The sequence below is a fragment of the Artemia franciscana genome, chromosome 20, assembly GCF_032884065.1.
Source record: "Artemia franciscana chromosome 20, ASM3288406v1, whole genome shotgun sequence".
In the NCBI taxonomy this organism is placed as follows: Eukaryota; Metazoa; Arthropoda; class Branchiopoda; order Anostraca; family Artemiidae; genus Artemia; species Artemia franciscana.
Genome location: NC_088882.1, coordinates 8,793,246 through 8,807,942, shown reverse-complemented (window position 1 = coordinate 8,807,942; position 14,697 = coordinate 8,793,246). Strand labels below are relative to the sequence as shown.

Sequence of the window (14,697 nt, the reverse complement as noted above, 5' to 3'; positions counted from 1 at the left end):
TTTTTCTCCTTTATTTTTCATTTTTTTCCTTTTTTTCTTTTTTTTCTTTTTTAGTTTTTTTAGTTTTTTAGCTTTTTTAGTTTTTTTTATTAGTTTTTTTTTCTTTTTAGTTTTTTTTTGTAGTTTTTACCTTTTTTATATTTTTTTTAGTTTTTTTTACTTATGTCCTGGTCGTCATTTATACTCCCTGTGTCCCGGTCGTCATTTGTGTCCCGGTGCTTTTTTGATGGTGATTGCTAATCGAACATTCCTTGTGTCCCTGTCGTTTTCTCTTTGAGTGTCCCGGTCGTCATTTATATTCCCTATGTGCCGGTGTTCCGGTCGTCATTTGTGTCCCGATGTCCCGGTCTGTAATTTCGTCAGTCGAAAACATGACGTCAGTCGACACACAAACATGACGTCACTTGACAGACACACACACACACAGACAACTTATTTTTATATATATAGATTAATCTTAGGATTAGGGTCCTCAAATCCCCTTCTTATAGTTAGGAGGGTGTTTTAAATCCCCTTCTATAATATATATTATAGTTAGATATCAATTTGTTCTTTATTTTTCTTGTATTTGTGCATTGTTTTGTATTGTGTTCTTTGCTTTTTTTTTATCTTTTACTCCATCTGTTTCGTTTGATGGGAAGTAAATATATACATACATACATCATAAGCAGATACATGGCCCTCCTTCAACAGTGAAACTTTTCTAAAATGCTGTTCATAAAGGAAAGTTTTCTTGAAAAAATAAAAACAGGAAATATTTCAATTTATCCCCAGAAAGTATGAAAAATACCCTCCGAAAGAACAGTCAAGAAAAATATCTCTAGGATAATCTAAAAAAAAAGAATCTTATTTTAACTACACAGAGTCATTCTCTAGAAAAATGGAATCACCGTACCAAAATGAAATCAGTTTTCTACTTTAAGTCCAGTGAAATTCCGCCTATTTTTTTGGAGGCTAGAGGCTCCTCAAAGCTCCTCAAAACTATCGAGAGGATTCTGGTATTTTTCCTTTATTAAACTAAAGAGAAACCTTTTTTAGGATGGAAAACACCATTAAACATCCCTCCAAGAGTCAAGAACAAGGGTCCCAGCATCTTAGCTATTTCCCCATGCCGAAAAAATATTAAGTTTTGTATCCCATAAACGTTAAGCTTAGTTAAAAATATCACAGAGCTTCTTTGACTTTAAATACGCTAGGGCTTGCAACTCCATCTTGCATGCTGGGATCGCCTTTTGATCCCAGCATTATGGCCTGCATCATGGCCTTGTAGAGCAGAAATAGCCGCGTTCTCCCCTCTTTGTTGGGGGACCGCAGAAGAATAAGCATCTTCAATTTGTAGGGCAGAGGTGGTTGCATCATCATCGCACGCCTTTGCCCTTTTTGGGGAAGAAGGGCGTTGCTCAGAATTTTCTTTAAATAGAAATAGAATTTAAGTTTCTTATTAAACAAAAGAGTTAAAAATACTTCTTATTTTGATAATTTAAGAAAGTTAGAATTAGCTTAAGTTGTCAGCCTTATATGCAATATTAATATTATGTTTCAGGCTCAAAAACCCTTACTTCACCTCTTGAAAATCCATGTACAAAATTGCTTTATGGTGTTGGACCCCACCCGGCATTCGAAGGAGTGGAAGATAACGCAGCACACTTGGTCGATCCCTGGAGAAAGAGACGACCAGTCTCCGAATCACTCTGAAAAAACTTTGGTCTTTGACACAAGATCGGTCAAGTTATAAGTCAACCGTCACTGCCCTATACACCCCAGACGTGAAAGAAATTAAGTAAGTAGCTAATTCTTTTTCCATCAACCCTTGCGCTGAAGCGTGTTATCTTCCCGATAACAGTGTCTATATCGGGTATAAAAGACATAATTTCCTTTGGGGCTGGAAACGAAGGAAGTTGTTGATGGCCGTTTCGTGGCCGAAAGTCTCCAAATTCGTCGCTCCTCAAGAGACTTTTACATTGAATCTATCAAGCCAATTCTTGATCATTTTTCTTCTCCGACAAGATCTAAAACGTCATCCAGTTCTTGACTCCAAGCTCTAGCTACGAGCTAGGAGTTCCTGGTTTTCATAAATTCTTGGAGCACTGAGAATCTGGTATTTGGAATAAGCTGGAGCAGGAATGGCGGTCCATATCAAATTTAACTTTACCTGAAGGAGTATATCTTGCAAACGAATTGGACATAGTGGTCTACTGGCGCAATAATTTTACAATTAAATCTTCTACAGGGGGAGTCATGTTTCCAAACGTCCGGAAAATGACTCAGTACTTTTTTTCACTGCCATTGTCAAATGTCATTGCCGAGCGGCATTTCAGTGTTCTAAGGGAAGCTGAAACTGAGAGGCCAAATCGTTTTAGCTCAAAAACTTAACATTAAAAATTGCCAGCTCTAAGATAGTTGTGGCAAGGCGGAGTTAGAGCCAGGACTTGTTAAGTGTGTCCTTAAAGTAAAGATCAATGCAAGTTCGAAAGAGTGCATCTCTATGACCTATAATATTCTGCTCAGATGTAATCATTGGCGAATCTCTATACGGTAGGTCCGATTCCAATTGACCTGTTTCTGTCCATCTGGATGTTTCTTTCTAACATTTTTATTTCTTTTAGTACCATGATTCTCATTAAAAAGTGGTCTTGATCATATTAATGAATTTTATTGATAGCAAATTCATTTTCTGTTTTTTAATCCAATTCTTCAAAAAACTAAAGTAGTGGCTTTTGCAATGAAAAAAATGAAGTCAAAGTCACCACAAACCCTGTAGGTTTGCATGGAATCAGATGGATTCTTTTCAAGCCTAGTCCTCAGGTCTCCAAACATCGGCAAAGCTTTATTTTCATGCAAATTTCAGTCATTTTATCCGTAAAAACCTGAACTGCTGGATCCAGGCTTTCTGAAGGAGGGGTAAATAGGTCAAGAAGCAAAATTTAAAATTTGCCTTGGGTATTTGAAATTTTAGGCAAGGGTGTCACGACCTGTTTTCCTTTGGGGCGGGGGGATATGGTGACCGATTAAAATCCTGCTGAAGATTTCTTTTTTTTGAGTGAGCAAACGTGTATTGCCACGACCAGTGAAACTTTAAAAAAAAAAACTATCATTAAAAAATGTATTATCTTTTGTATTTTCTTCTTTGAAATCTATTTTAGAAAAACAAATTGCACCGCAAAAACACCACCTTTCACTCGGCTGGCACAGTTAAGCGGTTACGGTCGAGTGGCAACTCAAGTGGCGGTCGAGTGGTAGTTAGTAGCAGTCCTGCAGTTTAGCATTCTGTTTAACCCTGTAGTACCACAGGATTATCTTATGCAGAATATAGAGGAAAAATAAATCATTTAAATATTTATTGCGAAAACTAAGGCACATATCGCATTTAACTGGAATTTTCACAGACAAAAAAAATATATACAACACAAAATCAATATAACACATATACAAGACACAATATCTATTTATAAACATTGTCACAAAAATAATTTTGAATGAGATCTAATAAAACGAGAAGAAAATGAAGACTTCTGAGTCGCTTTCCAATTAATACATTCTGAGAAAACTTCTCAAAAAAAACTAGAAAAAAAAAATAATGTAAACTGAAGAAAAAAATTCTATTGTAAGAGTTTTTTACAGAGAAATTTAATTCGCATTTTCTATATTTTTAGCCAAAAGGTTTACCGAATAAACTTTAAGCCTGAACCGATTTATTACATCTTAACCATTTTTGGTATAGTAAATAGCATATTTTTATTATATAAAATTAAGAAGACAATAAATAATTCAAAATATGTATACTAATTACGGGCTAATAATATTTTTATATGAACGCGTAACATTTTTCTTCTTATTTGAATCAAATTTCTCAACAACTTTTGTCTTACACAGCTTAACATCACCGGTGAGTTCGAAGTCTATTTTTATGGGAATTCTCTGAGAAAAATATACAACACAAAAAGAGCTCCAGCAGATCTTCTTTTCTTCAAAGTCAAGCTCAAATTAGCTATTGTTACCAGACATTTTGGAGCAGATGCAGTAGTTTTCTTTTAATTCTCGAGTAATTGATTTTTCCTGCAAGCACAGAGACCTACTTCCCCCACCCTCGGTTCCTTGTGGGTTTCGAAAAATAGGTTTTTTGGTATTTTCATTGAAAACAATCTTTTTGGCACTATCAGTGAAAATAAGTAAAAAAAAAAATTCTACCCTCCTAAGACTTCTAAAACATATTTCACCCCCTCCCTCTACCTCGAGAATTTTTCTGATTTGGCGGCACTACTCATTATGTCTTATGAGGTTCCTTATTTTAAAGTAGTATCTTTAGCCTGTCCTAGTAATATAGCAATGCTCTTTCTTTAAAAAAAAAATTGAGTTACATGTTTTATTGCGTTTTTAATGGTAAGAACCGTTCAAATTAATAGTCACAGAAAAGATGTATTAGACTGTTATCAATGGCAGTAGGACACAAAAGCGAAAAGCCAGAAACAGAAAGAAAAAATAAGAAAACACAAGTAAAAAATGAACGGAAGAGACAAATAAGAAATAACAATATGTGTAATATGCACGAAAAATGCAGATATAAAAAAAAAAACATGTATATACCCCAATGCGGTGAAAAACAAATATACTTTCTAAGAAAAATAATATAACAGACACGTATATAAAAAAAATATATAAGTTCGTGATGATACTATTGATAAACTTGTTACATCTTATGTTCTTTTAACAATAAGAGACATGGAAATTATGAGTATGTCTACTAATTCATTAAAAGCAGTTTCATCATATTATATATGTATTCATATCTAGTGTAACGTCCTCTTTTGGTAAAATCAAATTGAAAAAACAGAATACACCAAAACACATGGTTAAATAGAGAATACACCTAAATAGTTGTTCCAAAAATGACAAAAAAAGAAAGAAGAAAAATAAAGTTTTACCTGCAGATGCCCCAGGTTCTTGACCTCCATCATACCCAAAATGCATAAAATTACTGGAAATGCAAATTTCCAGCATTTTATGACTAAATCGAACGCAATTCTTTCGATAATTGAAAAGGTTCATTCCTCTGGATAAAGTAGAGGCATCCAGGTTTAACCCCCCCCTCGAAACGCTAAAAGTTACTAAAAATAAAAGATTATATTAACTAATGGCCAAAAAGTATAAGTCAGTTTCGTTGTTGCATGAGCCCATCCCCCACCCCCCCGCCGCCAATAACTTGTTTTCTGCATAGTCTTGAACTAAAAAAGTAGGCCTTTACTAAGTAAGGCATAGGTCTAAATTAATGATTTACATTCTTTTTAAAGTTCAAACTTAATAACGGAAGCCGTTCTGGATGCATTGGTTTGTCACTTTTTGAAAATCTACAAGCTCATAGTTCATTTTGACTTAATTCAATATTCGCCAAAACATTCCTTGAAAACTTCACCTTACTACCCTTAGGAAGTGCAGTAACAATAGTTGTAGTAGCAGCAGGGTCGTCACGTAAGGGTGGCCTTAGTACCCTTAGGAAATGCAGTAGCCCCTAATGTTTTTGGGCACTCGGTAGAAAAATAAGTCGGCGAAACTTTTTGTGAAAGTCGCCACTATTCTTTTTCAGTTAAATAAATACAACGAAAATACTGATATACCATCTACCATTATCTCGAACAATATACAGATAGCTCCTCTTGAGGGCGATCCCCGGAAAAAAGTACTACAGTTCAATGCCCAGGAAGGCAATGCCCCTGTAGGTCCTTGTGATATGCGTTATTCACAAAATGTAAACAATAATATGGATATGTATTAATTAGATTAATTAATTTAATTAATTAAAAAGAAAACAAGAGAAAGCGAATAAACACGGAAAGATTTGATTTCCCGTGTTTATCATCCCATTATAACGAATCACTGTTTAACTTGACTCCATTCAATTTGAATCTATTCAAATCAAGTCCAGACACCTCAACCTTATTCAATCCCCTTTAATAAACCCCCACTTAGTTCAACCCCATGCAACCAAAATCCAAAAAATTGAAGAAGAAAAGGAGAATGAAGAAAATCCGAAAAAAGAAGAGAGAGAAAAATTTGATCTCCCCCACTCCATCCTCAATTGTAAATCCTTAACTCTAAATCCATTAAATCCTTAGTTATAATTCAGAAAACATAAACAAAACAATGATAATTTGTAATTGTACTAGAAAGACAGTGTCATATTTTGTTTGAGCCACTCAGAGGCCAATTCCGTCTAAACCAATAAAACAGAAGAGAAAAAGCTGCAAACGAATTCTATATTGCCAATTTGATTTAAAGGTAAGTAAAATTTGTAGTTAACCGGATTCAAGTTCAGCAAGTAATCAAAATATATCGAACACAAATATATTGATATTTAAGTAAAAATAAGAACTTATTTTTAAATTCTTTAATTTTATTTTTAAGTTTACACCTTTGCGTAAACTTTTTAGGCATTAATTTTTTCCTCAGCACACAAGTTGAATCGATGAATTTTTTTTTACTAGATCAGAGATTAGAAAATCTGGCAGAGATTTGAAAATGGCTTTTTATTGCCAGGAAATTTCGAATATGATTCTGACTATTAACAAGGTTGACGTATTTCTTTCATATTCATATAGTCTACTATCTACGATATGATCGATTCAGTCTATATATATATATATATATATATATATATATATATAATATATATATATATATATATATATATATATATATATATATATATATATATATATATATATATATATATATATATATATATATATATATATATATATATATATATATATTAAGCTTATTAATCATTTATGAATTCTTTCCATTTAGCAGCTCTTTTTAAAAAAAATGAATCAATAAAATCAATAATGAATACGTTCCGTAAAAGATAAAAAAAAAAAAACATAGAAATGGACTTGATTATTTAGACATCTGAGAGGCTCATAATATTCTAACCAGCCAAAATTACGAGCGAAAAAATATAACTGAATAAACACTTTATAAATTAATCTGTTTATTTGGTGAGGGAGGACTCACCAAATCCAGTCAAAACTCGATTCGATGTCGAAGACCACAAGGACCCATTGCACTCACACAGTCTATTTAACAACACATCTTTAAGTACAAAAGTTTAACTCACATCAATAAAGTCTACAAAAGAGAACAAACTCCTAAAAAAGCACAAACAAAAGTACATAAATAAACATTATTATTCACAGGGATATTTACAGTCACAGATTGTTCCAAAAAATTGAAACGATAAGCCATAGCCTATATTTTATTAAAGTTTAAATTAGTTTGAATAGTAAATTATCCTTTGAAGTCCCCTCCCCCTCCGAATTTGGCCTAAACAATAAAGCTTACATAGGATGGCTTGTCAGACTTGGCAATCACCAAAGAAACATGATTAGAACAAGGTGCTTAATTTCACCTATGGATAACCAGGAATCGACTTGAGAAATGATTTACAAGAAATTAGAACTTGTTGGAAGGAGGTAAAGAAAGAAGACTTGAATAGTTTGGGGGGGAGGAGGAATGTGCACAACTGTGTTGGCCTCAGTTAGCCTTGTGCTGCAGTGAGTTGTCAGTAGTAGCAGGAGGGTAATTTACTATGGGGCAGGGGGGGGGCAACTGCCCCGTCCAGAACCCAGTTCTTCCTGTGTAATCCCCCCTAGAACATGGATACGGCCCTGGAAACAGCAAAATGTCTGACGAAATATTAGTCAATCCGCAAATTTATGTCTGATTATCCTTACCTGAGGGTGAGCTTCAATAGATTCTCGGAGCTATGCTTAAAAATAAAACTAGTGTGGTCAGATTTTAGCTGGCAAATATGGTAATAAGAATTTATAACAACAATAGCAAGAATAAGGGGAATAGCAGTAACAATGCTATAAAAGAACAAAATTCTAAATTTTTCCATTCACGTTACATCGAAACCATAGCTATTAACTTGAAAGTAAAAGGGGCGTTATTCTCAATAACTTTGTCACTGATATTTGTTCGAAAAGGGGCTAAGGACGTGACCTTTTATAATCTACTCACCCAAGTCATAATTAAATTTCTTATACTTCACTAATTAAAACAGGGCTTAATTAAGACTTTTTTTAAGGGGGGAGGGCTATATAAATAATATAGGGGATTTAAGTCCTCAAAAATGGCTCAATTGGAAAAATTATCAAACAAATGACGAAAATCCACTAACTGGCGCTCTACTTCGAGCCATGTTATTCATCACAATTTGCCCTCCATTTAAACTCATAACAGCGGAGCCCTCTTGCTCCGAGTCTGTGTACGAGGAGTAATTACGAACTGGTCTTTGTCTTTTCCACGATTGTCTTAACGTATCATTCACATTGGCATAATGGTTCACAAAACTATGTGGATTTGAACGCACACTCTCTTCTTCACTTTCTGATGACTGAAAAATAAAGATAGTATCAATAAATACGAATTATTTTCTTTAATATATTAAATACAATTTTAAATTACCTAATTATTATTAATTAATTATGTTCATTAATTATCTTCAGTGTGTTCATCATTAATTATGTTATTATTAATTATATTCATTAATTATTGTTCACATTGTTATAATGGTTCACAAAACTATGTGAATTTGAACGCACACTCTCTTCTTCACTTTCTGATGACTGAAAAATAAAATAAGATTATCAATGAATACAAATTATTTTCTTTAATATATAAAATACAATTTTAAATTATCTAATTATTATTAATTAATTATATTGATTAATCATCTTCTTTATGTTCATCATTAATTAATTATATTCATTAATTATCGTTCACATTGGCATAATGGTTAACAAAACTATGTGGATTTGAACGCACACTCTCTTCTTCACTTTCTGATGACTAAAAAATAAAATAAGATTATCAATAAATACAAATTATTTTTAAAATTAAATACAATTTTAAATTATCTAATTATTATTAATTAATTTTGTGCATTAATTATCTTCATTATTAAACACAATTTTAAATTATCTAATTATTATTAATTAATTATGTTCATTAATCATCTTCATTATGTTCACCATTAATTAGGTTATTATTAATTAATTATATTCATTAATTATCGTTTACATTGCCATAATGGTTCACAAAACTATGTGGATTTGAACGCACACTCTCTTCTTCACTTTCTGATGACTAAAAAATAAAAATTAAATTATCAACAAATATAAATTATTTTTAAAATTAAATACAATTTTAAATTATCTAATTATTATTAATTAATTTTGTTCATTAATTATCTTCATTATGTTCATCATTAATTATGTTATTATTAATTAATTGTATTCATTAATTATCGTTCACATTGGCATAATGGTTCATAAAACTATGTTGATTTGAGCGCACACTCTCTTCTTCACTTTCTGATGACTAAAGAATAAAAATAAAATCATCAATAAATACAAATTATTTTTTAAATATATTAAATACAATTTTAAATTATTTAGTTATTATTAATTAATTAGGTAAGATTATATTCCAATTAATTATATTTAATTTAAATAATCAAATAATATTTAACTAATAAAAATTTTAAAAATGATTAATATTAACATTAAAAATTGTTTAACAATATTTAATTGGTAATTGATTAGTAATTATTAATTGATTGTTGCTTAAAATACGAAGTTTCTCTCTTAAATAAAAGTCAGGTAAAAACAAAACTGTACACACAAAAATGGAAACAGCAAAGTAGAAAATAAATGCCAAGCTCATAGAATATACGCTAAAAGCAACTCAACGCAAAATTAAAAAAGGAAACAAAAAAATCACTTATCAAGTTAACACATACCACAGTGTTATTTACTAAATTTATTTCTGTAATTGGCTCTTATTCGTCTTTAGTTAGTTAATTCTCTACGTTGCATAATTTAATTTACAAAACAAGAGCTAAGAGCTCCTACGGCACTTGTGACGAGGCCGGAAGAGCCAAGAGCTCATACGGTATGAGCTCTAGCGAAATTCTAAGAATCAATAGACTGATTTAAAAGGAAAACCTGAGGCTTAGTATCGGTTGGGATTTAGAATAAGAGCTCTGAGTCACGAGGTCCTTCTAAAATTCAAAACTGATTAAGATCCGATCACCCACACTTAAGTTAAAAATCTCTCATTTTTTCTAATTTTTCCTCTCCCTTCAGCTCCCCAGATGGTCAGATCGAGGAAAACGACTTTATCAAGTCAATTTTTGCAGCTCCCTAACACGCCTACCAATTTTCATCGTCCTAGCACGTCCAGAAGCACCAAACTCGCAAAAGCACTAAACCCCACCCCTTAACTCCCCCAAAGAGAGCGGATGTAGTTTGGTTATGTCAATCACGTATCTGCTGGGGACCACAATCGTTTAATAGAGAGGAGAAGGGGCTTATGCAAGAATTATCCGAGTGATAAATCTTATGATAACAAAAGGAATCTAAATGCAGTAGAGAAAGCATTAAAATATGAACTAAGGAGATGTAAAGTGGAAGCCATGGACAAAATTGCCGAGAATCTGGAAGATACAGTTAGACGGCATAATAGTAAAATATTGTACTGGGATGTTACTACATTGAGAGGGAGTAGTCAAGCTGGACTAGTCCCAGTTAAATATAGGAACGGGCCACAATTAATGATAAGGAAAGAGTTAAAGAGAGATGGGCGGAACATTTTGAGAATATCCTAAACCGAGATAGAGTTGCAGGACAAGATACAGAGGAAAATGAAAAAGTTTGTGATACCTTGGATGTGAAGGAAGATTTGTTTTGTGAGAAAGAATTAGCGGCAGTACTAAAAGGATTAAAAAATAATAAGGCTCCAGGTGCTGATAGTGTGGTAAATGAGTTTCTTAAATATGGTGGCTCTAAGGCTAGAAATACGTTACTGAAGATTATGAGTATGATTTTTGAAAAAGGGAAAGTACCTAACAATTTTAGGAAAACCTTAATTAAACCATAGTATGAAAAAAGGTGATAAGAGTGAGTGTGGTAATTATCAAGGCATTACTCTGGTTTCTGTAGGTAGCAAATATGTAGAGATGGTAGAGATGCTGTAGGGAAAATTTTAAGAGAAGAACAGTGCGGTTTTAGGAAAAGTAGAGGATGTATCGACCAAATTTTCACTCTTAGGTTAATGATTGGGAAGTGCCTGAGTTGTCAAACGCCTTTGGTCTTCAATTTTATAGATTATGAGTATGCGCTCGATTCTATTGATAGAAGAGCTTCAGCAAAGGTCTTTTCCTTGTATGGTATACCAGACAAATACATTAAAGTGATTAGTGCTATGTACGAAAATAACACTGCTGCGGTTAAGGTAGGAAATGAGGTTAGAATCTAGTAATAAGAAAAGCTTATCATACCTGACTTTCCGAAGAACTCAATGACGGTTTTTCCGTAACACTACTACCGTCATCATTATCATCATACGCTTTTGCACTTTCGTCATCTGAATATGCAATCGAAGCAGGGGCAGGTCTTGGAGGAGGTTTCACAAGTGCTCCAGAGCTACTTGCTAGCGAGCGACGACCTAGGGTGCCAGTTTTAACGCGCGCCGACTGACGGAGCTCGATGGCAAAACCCAAATCTTCGGTGTTGATTGATTCTTCTAGTGTCCGTGTTGCTTCATCTGAGAAAAGAAGCAAATATAAGAAGAAACTTCAGCACTTCGATTAAAAAAGAAAATGAGGTCCATAAAAAAATGCATGCCAACAACATTATGGACAATTGTTTTTAGAGGGGCTGAGTTACGAACTTCGTTGGATGGGACTTTATGCTTAATGCTTAATAGAGGAGAAGAGGGGCTTGAACAAGAATCATCTGAGTGATAGATCATATGAAAGCAAAAGGAATGTAAAGGAAGCGGAGAATGCATTAAAATTGCCGAGGATCTGGAAGATGCAGATAGACGGCATAATAGTAAAAAATTCCACTGGCATGTTAATAAATTCAGAGGGAGTAGTCAATCTGGGCTAGTCCTGGTGAAAGATAGGAACGGGCCACAGTTAGTGATAAGGACAAAGAGTTAAAAAGAGATGGGCAGAACATTTTGAGTTTGTGCAGGAATAGATACAGAAGAAAATGAAAAAGTTTGTGATACCATGGACGTGAAGGAAAATTTGTTTTGTGAGGAAAAATTAAAGACTGTATTAAAACGATTAAAAAATAATAAGGCTCCAGGTGATGATACTGTGGTAAATAAGTTTCTTAAATATAGCGACTCTGAGGTTATAAATAAGTTACTGAAGATTATGGATATGATTTTTTAATAAGGAAAGTACCTAGCGACTTTAGGAAAACCTTAAAATAACCAATGTATTATAAATGTGATAAGGGTGAGTGTGGTAATTATCGAGGCATTAGTCTGGTCTCTGAAGGTGGAAAATTACTTAGTAATATGGTACTTTTTAGACTGAGATGTTGTAGACAAAGTTATAAAAGAAGAGCAGTGTGATTTAGAAAAGCTAAAGGATGTGTCAACCAGATTTTTACTCATAGGTTGGTAACTGAGAAGTGCCTGAGTTGGTCCGCCATTGGTCCTCAGTTTTATAGATTATGAGCAAGCGTTCGGTGCGCTTGATAGAATATAGCGAAGATATTATACCTATATGGTACACCAGACAAATACGTTAAAGTGATTAGTGCTATGTATGAGAATAAAACTGCTGCCCTCAAGATAAGAAACGAGGTTAGCAGCCGGTTTCGTATTAAATCAGGAGTTAAGCAGGGTTCTAACTCCCTTCATATGGATAATTTCGACGGATTTTGTCTTTATAGGAAAGGCAATGGAAGACCACGGAATCATATGAGGAGGTAAAAATCTCCTGGGCTAAGATTATACTAATGATTAAAGCATCCTAAATGAAAGTGTGAGCAGAACTTTTGGATGTTTTGCGAGTTCGGGGTTCTAGAATAGGTTTGAAAATTTATGTTAAGAAGACTAAGTCACTAAGGCTAGGAATAAGTGAAGCTGAAGTTGGGTAATGAAAAGATTGATCAGGTGAGCAGTTTCACTTACCTTGGTAGTATTATTAGTAAAGATGGTGGGAGGAGTGAAGATGTTAAAAGTAGAATAGCTAAGGCGCAGGGTGTTTTTTAACAGTAAAAAAAGTTCGGAAGAATAGGAAAATCAGTCTGCAAACCAAGATTAGAATATTAGAAGCTACACTACTGATGGTGGTCAAATATGGCTCTGAAGCATGGGCGCTCCGAAAAGCGGATGAAGATTTACCAGATGTTTTCCAGAGAAATTGCCTGCGGATTGTTCTGGGTACCCGACAGACTGACCGTAATCAAAACACTAGGCTTAAGAAAAATGTGGTTCAATCCCACTTTCTAGGGCTATAATGAGAGAAAGGTTAAGATGATTAGGCCACGTTTTGCGGACGAAGGATGAGATATTGCCGAAGATTGTTCTTTTGCTAAGATTGCCGAAGATTGTCCTGAACATTTTCGAAGATTGTTCTCAGGAAAATGCGAACCAAGATTAGAATATTAGAAGCTACACTACTGATGGTGGTCAAATATGGCTCTGAAGCATGGGCGCTCCGAAAAGCGGATGAAGATTTACCAGATGTTTTCCAGAGAAATTGCCGGCGGATTGTTCTCGGTACCCGACAGACTGACCGTAATCCAAACACTAGACTTAAGAAAAGTGTGGTTCAATCCCGCTTTCTAGGCCTATTATGAGAGAAAGGTTGAGATGACTAGGCCACGTTTTGCGGGCGAAGGATGACAGATTGCCGAAGATTGTTCTTTTCACCCAACCGTCTAGGGCTAATTTTGACAGCGATATCTACTAGGGTTCAAACTTTTGGTTTTCATTTTTAAGTTTTTTGAATTGTTGTAATCCCTTGTTAAAATACAAACTAATATTCTTGCAACGGCCAGCCGCCAGGCCCTTGCACTTGGTACGCGGCAGGCTTCTATATATGGATTCTCATTGTTGCTAGTCTTCTATCTGTGGACAATTTGCTGTCTTTTCATACGTTTTCAAAGATATTTGATTATTAAAGCAAATCCAATTTCTAACAACGATATCTACTAAGCTTCAAACTTTTTTGTCTCAAACAAAAAATTGTCTTTTTTGTCTATTCCTTTTGAGCATTTTCATACTGTATCTATTCAAAGATATTTGATTATCAAAGTAAGTCTGGTTTCTAAGAACGATTTCTACTAAGCTTAAAAATTTTGGTTTTCTTTTATAGGATTTGGAATTGTTCTAATGCCTCGTTAAAATATATACAAACATATTTGCAATTATCAGTTTTTTTGTTTTTTAGGCAATCTAATGTCTTTTCATACTAAAGTCTATTCATAGATATTTGATTATTTCAGCAAGTCCAATTTCTTACAACGATTTCCCTTAAGCCTAAAACTCTTGGTTTTTTTTTTAGATTTCGGATTTGCTATAATCCCTTGTCAAAATATAAGCAAATGTTTTGGCAATTACCAGTTTTTTGCTCTTTAAGCATGTGACTACTTCATTGCAATACTGATGATTATGAAAATGATGTCACCCACATAAATAGTTTTTTTTTCAAAATTATGGCTCTTAATGAATTTTCTCAAACTTTTGATATATCTAGATCGTTTTTTATTTATGCAAGAATATTCCAAGATACCAAATTTCCGAAAAAAAATGTGGAGCCGTTTTCAAGAAAAAATACTTAAATACATGCATAAATACATATATACTTTTATTGCTCGTTTATAAAGA

The 14,697-nt window shown here is 33.5% G+C and overlaps 1 protein-coding gene across 1 annotated transcript in view; it reads right to left on the bottom strand.

Annotated features, from left to right (window-relative positions):
• Positions 1-6,716: 6,716 nt before the first annotated feature.
• Positions 6,717-14,697, bottom strand: part of LOC136040410 (protein sidekick-like) — a gene marked incomplete in the record, with an annotated part of 274,067 nt that continues 266,086 nt past the window's right edge. The window contains 2 exon segments of the mRNA XM_065724684.1: positions 6,717-8,395; positions 11,342-11,607. Coding sequence (XP_065580756.1) covers positions 8,153-8,395; positions 11,342-11,607 — 509 coding nt within the window.